This window comes from Xenopus tropicalis, chromosome 5 (genome assembly GCF_000004195.4).
Source record: "Xenopus tropicalis strain Nigerian chromosome 5, UCB_Xtro_10.0, whole genome shotgun sequence".
Lineage (NCBI taxonomy): Eukaryota > Metazoa > Chordata > Amphibia > Anura > Pipidae > Xenopus > Xenopus tropicalis.
In genome coordinates this window covers 101,851,997-101,869,438 of record NC_030681.2, presented here as the reverse complement: position 1 = coordinate 101,869,438, position 17,442 = coordinate 101,851,997, and the positions used below count along the sequence as shown (strand labels likewise).

Below are 17,442 nucleotides of genomic sequence, written 5' to 3'. Positions count from 1 at the left end.
TGCTAAGCCTGTTAAATGAAGGGACTACAGTCTCTGTTGCCATTGTCCTGACATCTATTGATCTGATGTTTATATTTGTACATTCAGTTGGCTCTGCACTTTAGAATTTCAGCAGCTATCTAGTTACTGGGGTCCAGTTTACCGGAGCAACCCGACTGTGGGTGACTAGCATTTTAACAGGAGAAAAGAATAGAAATATACAGTATAATCATCTAAAGCTAAAAATAACAATACGATTGTAATCTCACAGAGTAATAGTTTTATGGCTGTTTGATCCCCATTTCAAAACTGCAAAGAAGCAGAAAAAGATGGCAAAGCTCAAAAACTATAGAAATACAAAGGACCAGTCAGAAGGTTGGTAAGAATATGTCATTCTGTAGCATAGTAAAATGTAACGATTCCTTTAATGAGAGTTGAAGTTGAATTACTCCTTTAAAGGGGACCTGTCACCATAAGAAATAATTTGAAACTCTTTTCTATAATAAAAAATAAAATAAACTTCACTTACACTATATAAGTAATAGAAATCTTGTTTCCTTCAGTCCTGGAATTACACAGCAAATCACAGCAAATAGGCAGGTGCCATTTTGTGGACACGGTTATTAAGGCAAGCTTTGTATCATCCCAAAATCGTGTGTATGTTCCAGAATGGGGGACCTGATGCCCAGGCCATTGCACTGGCTACACAATTAGATGGTTAGGAGGGAGGGGGAAAGTGAGAGCTGAATTGAAAGTTCAAGTACTTGTCTGCCCCGCCTCTATGCCTAAGGCATAAAGGCGGGGCAGGCAGTATATGATTGACAGTTGGGATTTTAAAATGCCTTTATAATGGGTTTGGATTTGTTAATATAGAAATGAATTTGGGTTTCTTGTTTAATTTGAAAATGACTTTTATTATACAGCTTTTTATGTCTGGGTGACAGGTCCACTTTAATGAAGAAAATGACACAGAGATTTTTGAATACCTTTATGCCATTTACTGGATTTATACAATACTTTGTAATTTACAAAAACAACATTTTATAAAGCTAGTTCTGAAGAAATATTGCACAGTGTCAAAAATGGCACTATATGAGTTTGTATTACAACACTTTCCCTGGTGCTATGATCCTTTGCTCCAATATCCAAACTGGTTGGCCCTGAAGATGCCTGCTCGCTAAGATTGTCTGATCCTTTATCAATATGTTGCATATTCCTGAAGATCTGGTCTTGCTGCTGTAACTGTCTGGACCTATATCAGTCTTTTGTGTTCTTTATTGTAATCAAAGGGGTCACCAGGGAATGGAAGGGAAGGAGGTAGGTTGTAAGCACCTCCCAAAAATATCCACAGAGTCCCAATGATCATTACAGGGGTCACAAGGAAGAGGCACAAGCGGTCAACAGTCCGAGCAATGCGATACCAGTTATCCTTTTCCTACAGAGATAGACAAGAAAAGAAACACAATTAGGGAAAAAGATTAAGTTATACAAAATGGCAGCCAGATGTTCTTTTTCATTAAGACCATACAAAATAAAGCACAAATCTACTTGTACAAACTCCAATAAAAGTCCATTGAGGGATGCAAGAGGCTTTTTGCACATTTCATGTCTGAGAAAGCAACTTTATTTGAGGATTATAGAAATAACTTTTGGTACTGTAAATGGCTCTTTCCTTAGTGTGGGTTTCTAAATTTTTATCTTCTTGAAGGAATGAGGATAATAGCTCTTTAATATGGAAGCTTTAATCAGTGTTTATTATTTGTGTATTATGAAAAATAATGTACCCCTACTTTACAATATATGGACTTTGACAATACAGGTATGGGATCCCTTATCTGGAAATCTGTTTTCTTGCATATTGATGCAAAATCACGTCCTGAAATGTTAAATTATGGCACCATTCCTTGTGTGCCAGGAATTCTGCTATCCATTTATATGTGTTTTTATGGCAAAAACTGGCTGTAGCAGTAGTGTCAGGCATTAAGGTTAGAAGAAGGCGGCATGGCTTCAGTGTTTCTTTCTCGGGAAACTTTCTCATGTGATGTTAGCCTTAGGGCCCTACTAATGGAAATGTTTTAATATTGCACTTTTCCAGTCTCTAGACTCATGAAGGGAGAAGTACAGCTGGCAGCACAAGGTATCTCTTCATATTAACAGGATTAACAGAAGGAAATTCTGACCCCATCCTACTTTATTTCCTGACAGACCATGCAAGAATTTATATTTTTGAGCCTGTAGTGCCTGCTAAAACACATTTCAGCTAAATACTCCAGAAATATTGTCAGGGAGATATTTGCCATATGTAAATTTTTGGGACATAGAAAAAGCATATATTGGGTACTAGAGGCAGTTAAGCACATACAATTCTCCCTATAAAGACTTCTCTATGCACTTCACAATATACTTTGTGCCCTGGTGTCCTAACACAAATGAGTGTGCATAAGCTGAAAGCTTAGCAGGAACATACCCCATAGCTGTACCTTCCCTCATGCTGAAGCCATGTGCAGAGTGGCCACCTAGTGTTCTTTTTTCCTACTGTATGATAATTAAGGCATATGTGGTGGTGGCTTCTCTAATAAGTCCTTATAACGAGACCAGTGCTTTGCAGCTTTTACTAAGAATTGCCAGATATGTAAAGAGTAAGCAAGACACCTTAAATGTCTGGCAATCCAGTAAAAATGAAAGGATTCTGTATATATTTAAATGTAATATAGTGTTACCCTGGTTTCAGAGGCTAAATAGCATTTATGTTAATATGTCAAAGTGTAGCCAAGAAGGCTACAATTCAAGTTCTAGTACGGCAGTAGGGCCCAGGTTTGTGTAAGCTATTAAACCTTTCTATCTCGCTGCTCCTTACCTCTGGAACTCTATCCCTGAATCCCTCCGTAGGGAACACTCACTAACTCTCTTTAAGAAAAAGCTCAGCTGTTACCTTCTGGAGCACTAAGACATTATTTTGCCCAGTCCTGCGCTTAAGGGCAAATGCCCATACCTGGTGCACTCTTACCTTCCAGTTTGTGCCTGTATGTTACCCAACCACTCAGATTGTAAGCTCTACGGGGCAGGGACCTCCTTCCTACTGTGTCTCATACCACATGGCACTTATATATATATATACATATATGTATTTATTGTATTTATTTATTATATCACTCATCCTCCCTGTGTGTAATTTTGTATTCTGTAAGACTGTACAGCGCTGCGTACCCTTGTGGCGCTTTATAAATAAAGTTATACATACATACATACAGTACTATGGTTTTAAGACTGAAGACTGATTCAAGTTGAATAAACAGGGGTCAAATGACATTGATTGTTACATAACTATAAAATGTAAACTTGTCAAATGCACACACAAAATGTAATGGGCTAGATTTACTAAATTAAATAAAACTAATTTCATGTGTTTCCATTTACTAGTAAATGCAGTTCAGTGTTATATTTGGTTAAAAAGAATTACATTTGGAGAATGCTTCTATGGACATTTGCTCACCTTATTTTAAGTCTTTATTTGGGGTTTTTCACAGCTATAAGTATAAGGCCTGATGTATACGTGCCCTGTATGTATATAGAAAAGTCCTACTTAGAATGCCTTGCATTATCTATGGGCCACGGAATGCTGATATCTCAGACTGCTAAATAGACACCCACAGGTCTGTACATAAATAGACTGGACACATTCATGCCACATGGTCAAGATCTTCCAGGATCCTAGCTAGTCTTATTTTATTTTTAATTAGCTCCAAATGATTTACTGTAACTCAGCACTTTCCACTTATGCCTTGACCCAGACCAATGCAAAGGGTAGGTGGACCAGAAAACAGCTTCAATATAGATGCAGAATGCTCTGTGCATAATATAGTGCACTTGTACATCAGTTTAGTTTGTCCTTACATAACCAGTTCATTCATCAATTTGTGCCAGCATGGAAGCAAGGTCACCTGTGCAGAGACAACTGTGCCAATAAAGGTGCTCACACTTTACCCCTCTCCCTCAATTAGTGAATCTTGCATTTGCGCTTATTAATTCTTATTGAAAACAAAGTCTAGATAACACAGATCATAAGCAAATTCCAAATCCTGACTGTCTATACAGTATCTTACTCTCTTTGCATCCTCACACAGCATAGCTGCCACTCCCTCTGATTGCTCTTTAGCTCGTGATTCTCCCTGCCAACCCTGACCTTTGGCATAAGAATTACTGCAACTTGATTCTAACTATAGACCTTTCTGCTCTGAATTGGCACTCAGATCTTCTGCCAGTTTACCACTGCACTTGACCCTGTCTCCACCCTAGGGATGTTGAAAAACGAAATTCTTTTGGGCCCCCATGTATTAGACAAATACTTTTTGAGAAGTTAATATTAGCCTCTGAGGATTCATTCTGACATATAACCTAGCAATGAAATCTGTTTAGCACATCAAAGACAAAAACACTTCTAGAATAAAGCATGACAGGATTATCTAGAAGTGGCCAGAAGCCCTAATAGTTTACCAAAATTTAATATGAGTTTAGGCAAGGGGCCTACTATTTGGATTTATTTAATATCCTTATGATTTAAAATCCTACTCACCTCATTATAATCATTCTTGTCCCTCATGTGTTTGACAATAAAATTTGCTCCATCAATAGCTGGTTTTATCTCTCCATAAAGTTGGTCCTGTGAGTTGTTTGAGTTCAATGGATTGACTCCTGGAAACAAGGTAATTATGTACAACTTAAAAGATTGAATTCTATAACATTAGCTAATATTTCAAACCACTATATTGAGACTTATAATATAATATATTTATATATAATCTGACTTATGCTGATGTAGCACTGATGCACCTTCCAAGCATTCAGACACTAAAGGTCCCCATACACGGGCCGATACTAGCTGCCGATATCGGTCCCTTGGACCGATTCGGCAGCTAATCGGCCCGTGTATGGGCACTCCCGACAGGCCTGCCCGACCGAGATCTGGCCTGAAATCGGCCAGATCTCGATCGGGCAGGTTAGAAAATCTGGTCGGATCGGGGACCGCATCGGCTGGTTGATGCGGTCCCCGAACCGACTTTGCCATTGCCCGTTGTTGTAATTCGATCGTTTGGCCCCAGGGCCAAACGATCGTATTACCCTGGATTCTCCCGATATCGCCCACCCGTAGGTGGGGGATATCGGGAGAAGATCCGCTCGCTTGGCGACATCGCCAAGCGAGCGGATCTTATAGTGTATGGGGACCTTAACACAGAATAGCAACCTGTGTACCTAAATAACAGTATAACAGTTGCCAATGTGTCAATCCTGAAGATATAATCTATATATAGGTCTCCAACTGAAATGTGTAAATGTGTCCATAACAGACAGACAGATTTCAGCTGCCAATGTTGTATCTGCCTGTGTATGGACACCCCTGATCTGACGGTGCCTGTGCCTACAAAACAACCTAATTAGCCTGGTTTTGTCCACCTTTATGTGGGAATATTGTTAGAACAGTGCTGTCCAACTTCTGTGGTACCGAGGGCCGGAATTTTTCCGACCTACATGGTGGAGGGCCGATAATGGAAGCCAGTTTTAAATACTCCCCTTTTTGAAACCGCACCCACTTGAAACCACACCCATGTTATCACATGACCATACCCATATTAATGGTTGTAGGACAGCAAAAACCTGCCATACTCTGCCTTCCCTACCCTGCCTGTGTGTGCCATACTCTGCCTTCCCTACCCTGCCTGTGTGCCATACTTGGCTGGTTTGTGCCATACTTGGCCTGTGTGTGCCATACTCTGCCTGCCCTACCCTGCCTGTGTGTGCCATACTCTGCCTTCCCTACCCTGCCTGCATGTGCCATACTTTCACTGTGTTTGCCATTCTTGGCTGGTTTGTGCCATACTTGGCCTGTGTGTGCCATACTCTTCCTTCCCTACCCTGCCTGTGTGTGCCATACTCTGCCTTCCCTACCCTGCCTGTGTGTGCCATACTCTGCTTGCCCAATGATGCCTGTGTGTATGGCACACACAGGCAGCCTACAGTGACACAATGCTGGCACTGCTCCTACAGTCTGCACAATAACTATATATTAAAAAACTTTTTAATTGCAGTACTACCTCAGTATATGTTCTTTTTGTAGTGTGCAGGGACTATTTGTGGGTTTCTACTGCTCCTGAGGTGTGAACAGGGGAACAATGGGGGTGATTACAGCCTGAGCCTGAGGTGTGAACACTACAGGGGGTGAACAATGCAGAGATAAAAGGTGTGAACAACACAGGGAATTACATATTTAAACAATACAGCCTGATTACAGCCTGAATCTGAGGTGAGAACCATGCAGGGGGCCAGTTAATCTCAGTACTGATACAATTTAAAGCTTACACAAGAGTAAGCCATCAAAGCAGCCAGACAGGTGGGGGGCCACACAGAGGGGGGTCGCGGGCCGCCAGTTGGACAGCACTGTGTTAGAAGATCCGCTCGCTTGCTGACTTCGTCAAAGGAGTGAATCTTCCTGTGTATCGCGACCTTTACCTGAAATGTTGGTGTACGTTTTATGTGTTCCAGTAATCTGCTTCTGTGAACATGAGTATCTTTGTACTCTTCTCTAACTTAACTTTTACCAAGGATGGATTTCTAGTCATTTTGTGTCTATTATCCTTTGCCTCCCCCCAAGGATTCCCAGTAAACACATTCTTTACACAGCTTAGATTGAGTACTAGCAATTATTAAACCTCCCCTTAAATTCTGGCCATAAGCATGGAAGCATTTCAACATAAAGTATGTGATTTTGTAGTCCTTACGTGCAGGGGTGGCTCGACTAGTTAAACCGTGGCGCTCCGATTGCTTTTCAAACATGAGTTCACTCCTGGACTTGACACTGTAATATTCCTCTGCCTTTACAATGTACCCCACAGAGCTACTACGCCTCAAAAGGACTCCACTCCAAGGCTCGGGCTCTGGTTCTGCTGGCCGAGACATGTGCAGAATGCGGGGCAGTTTGTTAAGAAAGATCTGAGAATAGAATTGAAGTGCAGAGAAATCAGTGAGAGTGGACAGTCTAAAAACTGACAAATTATTAAATACCTAAGCAAAACTGATCTAGCTGCTTATTATGCAATGGGACATGACCATCTCATCTAAGATATATAAATTTAATATAAATATGATATATACATTTTTGTTACCTGCTAGATATTGGCAAGTATACACTATATTTCCCAAAGCAACCTCTTTCAGCCAGGCTCTGCATTACCAACATTTCAAGAAGGGTTATAGGTGTCTGTAAATATTATTTTTAAATGCAATTTTACAGTGCCACCACAGAAAATATATGTAACTGAAACGAATAAGGGTTCATTTAATAATACACCAGATGAAAATGGAAGAGCACTAAGCAGCACAAAGCGCAACCCTTGGTGCTCATCTAAAATGTACTTGCTGCCAGTGTCTAGCTGCACTCTGCATTTTGCACCAAAAAATGCTGTAAGAGGTGCAGATTACAGCACCGACAGGTACAAGACAGCTCATTGCCTGCCATACGCAGGGTAAGTACAAGGATCCTTTGCAGCCTGCACCTGCAGGTGCTTAGTTGGCCCTAGGTTGCATTTGCAGTGATATAAAAGTAAGGGAATGGGTAGGGGGCTGAAGAGATGATGCCTATGTGCCTCCCCCACCCGTCATGAATACATTTCTGCGAAACATGGGCAGCACTGTATTCATGAGATGAACACAAATCTCTGCACTTTGGCAATACTCCTATTTGCAGGGCATGGCTCAAAGTGCAAAAAACAGGGCAATTGCCACTATCAAGTTAGCTTCACAACAATAAAAAAACAATAAAAAAAAGATGACCAAATGAAAAGCTTTCAAGAATAGAAAATTCTATAACTAAAAATTAACCACACTCCTCCTCCATGTGTCTCCAACATTATTCATCTTAGACAAGGCCTGAACTAGCAATCTGTAGATTCTGGCAAATGCCAAAGACAGTCGCTATATACTGGGCCTGTGTGGTGCTGTTGGGCCCTCTGTGTACCTGAAATTGCCAGGGCCTAATTTGATTCTTAATCAGGATCTGTTTTGGACCACAAGTTACATTGGAAAACCATCTGATTAAACTAAGATATACAGTGGATACAGATATCAAATAGCATCTTACGCAGGCGATATCAGCCAATAATAACCATCTGCAACCTAATAAAGGGAAATAGTGATATCTGAACAGATCCGTGCCCCTGAATGTATCCCATTAGTTGCAACTGGTCCAATTTTAGGCACATACATTTCTATATAAATAGGCCCACATACTATACGTTTCTATATATTAGAATTTCCAGAGACAATAAGGACTGGGATAAATATAAATCCTAAAGTTCTCACTGATACATGTAGGTCTAAGGAATTGATCAATTATCTTGTCCTTTATTTTATATTAGTTCCAAACCCTACCCCGTCGTGGGCATATTTACTAAAGGCCATATGTTAAATTTTTGCATATTTTTGCCAAGAATGTCAAATCTCTATGACTTTGCCTATTTACTGAAAGGCTGGTTCAAACCTACACCACCTCTTCCATGCTAATTTCCCATATATGTCATTTGCTAATGGTCATTTCCCTTCTACAATTGTATGGGGAAAATACACTGGGAAATTTTCACAGAAAATCTCAAAAAATCAAAACCAAGGCAAACTTTGGTGAAATCAGACAAGGAGAATATTCACACATTCCATAAATGGAACAGAAAAAAGCTCAAGTTGATAACCATGAATGAATGTTTAAATGATTCATAAGGCACACCTTGAATTAATCTAGTATAGAAACGAAAACTAGTTAGCTCTCTGGACTCACCTCTTTCATCCGCTCAGTTATTACATGCGTGCTGGGTGTCCTGAAGTGTAAGTTCAACACAATGACGCAGCTTACAACCACAATTGTCACTAGGACCATGATAAACATCAGATACCTGAAAGGAAAACAAGATTTTATACAATGGTTTCCTTCTAAATATATATATATATATATATATATATATATTGTTTTATTGTTTCGGGACTGTTATGAGTTACCAAACTGGTTACCAAAGATTTGTCTGTGGCAAATTCAGTCCTGTTCAGTTTAATATATGTAAATATAAATAATAATATATTTGGCAGACATCAAAAGGGTTGTTTACAACCACAAACGCAAGTGCAGTCAAACTAAAATAGATGCCATTCATTTAATGTACTTGTGTCTAAAAGCTCTTCTTGTACTTCCATGTAGGTACACGAAGCTGCTAATACATATACACAGTATATCCAGATATCCAGGAAAGAATGTTCTGTAACACCATGATGTCCCCTGCCACCTACTGGCCATTTATTAGAACTGCGGGGGAGCAACCAAGAAGGGGAGAACATACTCACACATTGTAGGACCACCTTTAGGTGTCCAAACTAAGGGAAACCTGCCTGAACAAAAACTGTGGGTTGCTATGCCTATATATATATGTGAGTGCAGAGGACCTCTTGTCTTTGTATGAATTTTGCTCACAGGCTCATTGCAGCCCCCAGTTTGAGTTTTAGTGGTGAGCACAACTTTCATTTTTTTGCTGTTCTCACAAATCTGTTATTTTTCTCTGCTGCCTTTTAAAGGAGAAAGAAAGGTAAAAACTAAGTAAGCTTTATCAGAAAGGTCTATGTAAATACAATCATAAGCACTCACAGAAATGCTGCACTGAGTTCTCTTTCAAAAGATACAGGATTTCTTGTCTGTTTGTTTTCCTCGGCCAGAGACACGCAGCTCTCTCCTCTCTCCCCTCTCCTGCTCCCCCCTCCTTCAAGAATGCTAAGAACTCACTCCTCCCCTTAGGAATGTGGATCTGAGCCAATCAGCAGGAAGCTTCCTCATAGTCTAACTAACTGAGCATGTACACTTGGTCTCGGTGCAGGAGTGAGGGATTATGGGAACTTTCTTTACACAGCTCAGCATTTTTTCTTTCTGTTAGGCTTCTGATCATCTGAACAGTTGAAATATAGGGAGACTTAAGGGCACTATTGAGACAACTGAAGGGATGCCTGCAGCTTGAGATTAACTTTTTATTAGCCTTTCCTTCTACTTTAATGATTTAATGAGACTTACTTGCTAATGAGTGGAATGGCAAAAGAAGTCTCTGGAAGACGCTGTGAGATAAGCAAAAGGAAGACAGACTGAGCCAGAAGGACAGATATCGCCAAGGTCATTTTCTCCCCACCTGCAAAATAATAGCTATTATTTGCCATTCTGAGTCTATCAATAGCTCTGTTTTCTTCCCCTTGCCCCTTGCTAGAATTGAATTTATTGCTATGCCCTAATGGGAGACTTACTGTCAGCTGGTAGATAGAAGACCAGATTAGCCATTAGTGCAATGAGCACACAAGGAGCTAGAATGTTAATTATATAGAAAAGGGGTTTGCGCTTTATTATAAGGTAGAAAGTGATGTCCTGGTACTTGGTGCTCTCAGGGGTTAAACTTCTGTCAATATTCTTCTTGGCTGGAATATGGACTATCTCCCATTCACCATTCTCTGCAAAAATAATGTAAAAGTATAGTGGTATTAAACCACATGAACACGCAATACAATGCATGAGTACATGTGGTATATGTTTTATATCTGCTATTCAGTAGCATCTTTACCTGTGAACCCTTCAGGATCAATAATAATCCATTCCACTGGATAGTTTCTTTGGGACTCTTCATCCTGGTCCTGCCTGAGCTGTAAATTTATTTCTTTTGCATTGTAAGTCAAGGAGCTGGAACCACAAAAGTTAATGGTAACAAAAAAAATGCAGTCACCTTAAATGACCACTAAGTGTCAGCATTGGTTTATGTCTTGATAATGACTTTTTCAATGGCTATATCTACACACTGGTATTTCCTATTGATCGCTGTTGCATTATATCTGTAACTTTGATGTAAGGAATGCAGTGTTGGCCTACAGTCATCAAATAAACAGTTTGCTGAAACTTGGAGCACTATGGTAACAGAGGTAACAGTCTACTTGTACAATTCCCATTTTATGATTGTTCACAGCAAAGCCCTGCCAAATGCAGGGTCAGACTTCTGAAACTAGAAAATTGCCCCTGGTCCATTTCATACCCATCTCTGACAACAATATTTAAGCTTTTCCTTGCAGCACCTTGTAAAAGTGTCTGGAAACTGTGTGCAGAGTAAAAAACAAGAGAGTTGGCTACCTACTGAGTGGTGGGTAAATCTGAGGCTAACACCTACTGTTACAGCTCTAATTATGACCATCTATGCCTCACTTACACTAAGGGCAATGGAGCATATATTTATATTTTTAATTATGCCTACTTTTGGTCCCAGCTGCAAGATGCATTGATCATCAGTTGGGGTTTATACATTCATCCATTCCATGTGCCTTCTTTTGCCACTAACAAAATAGAGAGGTGCTTCTTGCTCCTGAGTAGACCATGCAGTCTTTTAGCACAATGTAGGGCAGATGTCCTTTAATATTTGAAAATAATTTAGATCTATGCTGCAGACTGGACTGATTTCTGTGCAACCACGCAAAATGCCCATTTACACATACAACATAAATATTTTCTTTGTGTACAGTTTTAAAGTGGATAATATGAAAATATGGCAAATTAAGAGAAAGGAATGAGAATACAATAATAACAGTTGCTACATGGGTGGATAGATAAGGAATGCTTAAAGCATACAAACAAATATCTTACCTGAACTTTAAAGAACAGTTCTGCCAGTCAAATGGAAAGTAGTTGACATTAATAGAGCATGAGGTTTGGAATATAGCAGGGGGCAGCCAATACATAAAGCCATCACTGTTTACCAGGACGTTGCTGTAATAAGCCACCTCAAAGACACCATTGTTGCTACATTGAAGAGAAAATTGTTTGGCTTAAAACAATGCAATGATAAAGCATCACAATCTAATACAATATTCCCTGTAATTCTGGTGGGTAACATGATTAATTTGGTATGTGTATTATTACATGAAAGAAACTTACTTTTGTGGTATATTAAAAATCAGTGGCATAACTGTCATGTGTTTGTACCTTGCCTCAGTTTAACATTCTACATCAAGGCCTGATGCTCCTATTTCTGGGCACTGTGTGTAACCTTTTTCCTGTGGTTCAAATAAGTAGTGGGATGGGATGCAAGGTGCAACATGTTCGAAGGTGGGATAGTGTCACTTTTGGCACTTGGTGGTACAATAACATTACCAAGTCAGAATCCCTTGCAGACACAGCCAGCTGTGGGAACCCTGAAATTACTACCACATTCAGGGTAAGAGTAGCTCCAGGGTTCTATAGTGTCAGTAGGTGCAATTCAACACAATTTAGCAGCAAAGGCAGGAAAGAGGCAATGGGGTTTGTTGCAACTACATGGAAGTGCAAGCAGCATGGTTACTATTGATGCTATGACCCCTTTTGTATTTGCAGGCAAGGAAGGACTGATTAGACCTATGTGTTTTAATGTGTTTTAATACTGGGGGAAAAAAGCAATATTGCAAAAGGATTTAGTATGCTTTAAATCAACTGCCATCCTATTTATTTAAAAATGTTGCTCATGATGTCACTGGCTTGTGGAAGAACCTATACACTGCTTAAAAGGACCAACAAGTGTTTGTGATGTTTCTTAACAAAGCATATAATGCAACATAAAGAGAACTCTAGGAAAATGGTAAGGGTGCTCTTGGATTTAACAAGGGGCCGTTGAAGGAACCAGGTCTCATTTATCACTTTTGCCATCTGAAGAAATAAACCCTTATAAATACAGATGAGAAAAGTAAATCATCTGGCATATCCTCATTTGGTACAGCCAGCACTTCAACAGTACCGCCACTAAAAGTAATGTGTACTGTATGCACACAGCAGTGCTGCTAACCATTGTGTGCTCAATCACCAGCAAAGAATATGCACAATAAAGTTTACGGAGGAACCCATTTAGGTTCTGTTCTTGGTTTTTGATAAATGTCTATTTCAGGGGTTATTTAAATTAAAACAATGTTCTGCTTGTCTTTGGGGTGCTCAGTTGATATTTCATAAGTTATTACTAAACATACAGTTCTCTGTGAGAATAAAATTAGCCCTGTATCACGGGAAGCACATTAAGGAAGCATTTACTAACATTCACATTTTTTCACAATTTGTGTTTTTACCACGTGTAAATACCACGAAAAACTCTAATACAAAACTTCACCATCTAACTGTTGAGGTCATGTAGAAGTCAATGGGGCTGTCCTAGGGAAATTGTAACAATCTTTATTTCATTTGTGGTTTTAGAGGTTTTCTGGGGTTTTTTCACTCCACAAAGATTTGTAGGAAAATGTAAAAAGCATAAAAAGAAACCCATTATTGCTGTACTATATAACATACTGCAGAAAAGGATCCACAGTCCTAAATACACAGATAGTGTGAATTTACTCCTCATTTGGGAGGAATAAATAAGATGTAGAGATATAGCCATAACATGTTATGGGCTTTTTTTTCACTTACTTGTTTTCCAGGATGAGCTGAGGCTGCCACACCATGTCAGGTGGAACCCTAATAATATTTATATGATGAAACTCTTCCATATCCCATGCCAGCCTTTTGTCATACCAGCCCTGAGAAGTGAATACAATTATTGTTATTAATTGTAATTAAACACTGAATATACATTGAACATACAGGTTACAGTATATACAAAAAAGAACTTACACTCAAAGGATGAAGACACACAGAGCTACTAGCAGCAGCTACTTGTCCCAGCTACTAAAATAGACAATGCTGATCATTTACTGATAATTGTCTCTACGTGTATTTTAGCAGAGGCAATTCTCAGTATTGTTTATGGCCGGGTATTTCCTGGTGTTTAGTAGCTTTGACAAGTAGCTGCTACTAAGTAGCTCTGTGTGTCTTCACCCTAAAAGGTAAAGTAGTATGAGGCACAAGGTGTAGGGATTGGGAGAACCAAGAGTCATCAAGAGTTCCTAGGAATGCCAAATAAGGACTGTGATTTGGTACTCTCTTTGCAGACTATTAGCTTACAGGAGGCTCTGTTTGGCAGCACACCTGGTTTTTATTCAACCAAAACTTGCCTCCAAGCCAGGAATTCAAAAATAAGAACATGCTTTGAGGCCACTGGGAGCAACATCCAAGGGGTTGGGGATCACTTGTCTAATGCTTCAGATGACTTTATGAAAGCACTTACCAGTTCTACCCAAACGTTTGTGGTAAGGGTTTCATCAGCTTCTTTCTGTAATACAATAAGCAGATGTTTATTTTCTCTATAACAGTGTTAGATGAAAGGGCATTCAAAGCTCCGACAAATACTAATCATTTAGTATGTGTATAGACTCTGCGGAGCCATAGGGCAGCTGTGCAGGAATGTTACAGGCCTTACCCTACCCTGTTCACTTGGTTCCTCCTCTTTGCCAAGTACTTCAGGGTACTTACAGGAGGCAAAATTCACTATATAACAGATATCATAGCAAAACAAATGCATACAACTGTTCTCAGAAAATGCACAATACATAAATACACAAAAGCCACCAAAAAACTTAAAATATACCCTAATTCACACAGATATAACCAATCCTTAGTGATATCACTTGTGTTGTATGACACTTTTGCATTATATAAAATAGACTGTGAGCTCTGTGGGCAGGGACCTCAACACATGCCACTAAATTGTATTACTGTGTATTTGTGACTATTGCTGTGTTTTACTTCCCTGTCTATACTATTGCTGAAATGTGAAAATGTGCACCACTGCATATACAGTATATAAACAAAAATATACTAAAAAATGAAGTTAAACCCTATTTAGCATTATCATGATTTAAGATGTCACATTAGAATTGAGGGGAAATAACCTGATCCTAAGCTGCCTTCCTATATTCACTTGTGTCTGTGTAAATTCTTGGCCATCTCCAATGCTCAGCTCAGCGTGAAACCTTTCTGTCCTGCTGCTACTTGCCTATGAAGTTCCATCATGAAATCCTCCATAATAAACTCTCCCTTAACTCAAAAACTAAACCCTCAAACTAAACTCAAGTCCTACCTCCTGGAACACTAGCACAGTATCTGATTCAGTATTGGTTCAATATTGGCACTTTGCCCCTAACATGTTGAACAGCTGCTCTTACTACCTTACTATTTGTGTCTGTAAGTTACGCACTCACTTTGATTGTAAACTGTACTAGGCAGGGACCATCTTCCTCCTACTGGCTCCTGATAAAACTGACCACAGTAAATATGAATAGTGAATAAATTAAATACTGCACTGAGGCAGGGCACTATGTACAATCTATCTGGCCCATTTCTAAATAAATATGACACTGGTACTTCTTATTCAAGGATAACTATAGTAAATACACAAACACCGCAAAACAGTTTTTTGTTTGCTTTCATTGTAAAATTCAGTGCATACTTACCAGGGAAATCAGGTTAGAGAGTGTCAGAGCCAAAGAAACATTCACTGTTTCACCAGTATGTTCCACTGGCCGCAGTTCCTTTCTGTAGCCTCGCTCACCAAAAATGTGATTTAGCAAACGCTCCTCTTCACTCTCAGAGAGACATCCTGGTAATGGAAAAAGTCAAGCCTAATACACACTATACTATACTACATGGCATTCTGAAAATCTGTTTATTACTCAATCTGTGGCACTAAGGGGACGATTTACTAATCCACGAACGGATCGAAAGCGTCTGAATGCGTTTTTTTCGTAATGATCGGTATTTTGCGATTTTTTCGCCGCTGCAGCGAAAAAATCGGAAAGGTTTGCCCGCCGTTTACTTAGCGCTCAATACAAAAAAGTTGCGACAATTTGCAACGGCTACGAAAAAGTCGCGACAATTCACGAAAAAGTCGCGACGGCGACGAGAAAATTGCCAAAAATACAAAAAAGTCACAAAATGTTCGTTTCCAATCCGATTTTTTCCCATTCGGGATTCAGATTCGTGGATTAGTAAATCAGCCCCTAAGTGTTTTGAACTACATCTCCAAGTATTCCAGCATGCTGGTTAACTGCCCCCCCCCCCTTCCCCAGTTCAGCATAAGTGTGGGTCATGTCCTGTGTCTGAGGTTTGCTCCATTGACCCAAACATAGGGTATCATCCCTCATGTATCTTTATATCTGACCCAGCACCAAAATACCTGCTTAAACATACCAATGACAAGATTTTCACAGCATATTTATTTTGCGGTCACATTTGACTAAAAGGTTTGTATCTGTTAATCTACGAAAAGCCATGTCACCACCTGTTACATCATTTCCCCTTAACAATCCTCACTATGGACGAGCAAAGCACAAACAGGGAAAGATTAGATGGAGCAGATTTAAACCAATACACAAGTAATATTAGGGTAGAATCTGCCAGTGTCAGAATGATAAAGAATAGACCTGACAGTGGCAGAAAGAGTTTTAAACTGAGATAGGTTAGAGAGAGGCAAATGTAATACATACACACACACAAGCACAAATATATATAAATAAAGATATATATATATATATATATATAAATATATAGACAGGCATGGAGTGACGGCACGCACAGGATTTTCACAAGGAGTCACGAAGATGCGAAATAATAATCAGAGGTTTATTGTGACCAACGTTTCAGTTCCTCACAGGAACTTTCTTCAGTATCCCTGATGAAAGTTCCTGTGAGGAACTGAAACGTTGGTCACAATAAACCTCTATTATTTCGCATCTTCCTGACTCCTTGTGAAAATCCTGTGCGTGCCGTCACCCCATGCCTGTCTAGATTTCGATTTGCACAGGCTCCCAGGTATTATTGTTCCTTATGGTGTGCAGCTTCCCAGCACTTCGTTTTGTATATATATATATATATATATATATATAGAATAGCAAAGTCTTACCTTGAAAGTAGCTAAAAATTGGCAATAGAAGGCAGATCCATATCCCAGCCATAGTGGCCGGTTCCACAGCTCCCACTCACCAACCCAGTGTATTCTCAGGCTTATTGCTGCCCTTCCCCCTGCAAAGGAACAGAATGGGACGGATTCTGGAAGAGAAATTTGAGGCTGAATGAAGATAGACAGGGGCAGGTGCAATGCTTCAGGAGTAAATAATCTGCTAGGAGGAAAAGCAAATCAAACAACCACAGCCAGGCATGCCCATCACAAACTAGCTCTGAATGGCTTGTCACTGACACCTTAATAATGCATATTGAAAAAATATGGGGTATCAGAAATAGATGTATATAAAGCCCTGTGTCCTTTAGGGCATGGTTGAACAGGCCAGCATGCAAACAAAATACAGTCACTTTGAAACTGTAAATAATGTTTATAACAATAGAAGCCACACTTTTGTAGAGCTTGGGAAAGAGACAGAACAGTTGCTCAAGGTCATATTGACATATGCAGGCAAATGTACATACCCCTTGTGTGAGATAAAATGTCACTCATTCAGGGTGTAACTATAGTCCTGGCACTAGCTAGTATGAATCTTCTGTGCCTGGGATAAGTGCAAAGCATT

General features: G+C 39.6%; 1 protein-coding gene across 1 annotated transcript; it reads right to left on the bottom strand.

Moving 5' to 3' along the window:
• Nucleotides 1-954: 954 nt before the first annotated feature.
• Nucleotides 955-16,890, bottom strand: chrnd (cholinergic receptor, nicotinic delta). The gene is made up of 12 exons (NM_001015814.1): nt 16,824-16,890; nt 15,376-15,521; nt 14,151-14,195; nt 13,454-13,563; nt 11,672-11,827; nt 10,608-10,723; nt 10,297-10,497; nt 10,073-10,184; nt 8,801-8,915; nt 6,753-6,963; nt 4,553-4,671; nt 955-1,414 (listed from the first exon to the last, which is right to left on the bottom strand). The coding sequence occupies exons 1-12, from the start codon at nt 16,873-16,875 to the stop codon at nt 1,232-1,234; spliced, it is 1,566 nt and encodes a 521-aa protein (NP_001015814.1). The 5' UTR covers nt 16,876-16,890; the 3' UTR covers nt 955-1,231.
• Between the last annotated feature and the right edge of the window lie 552 nt (nt 16,891-17,442).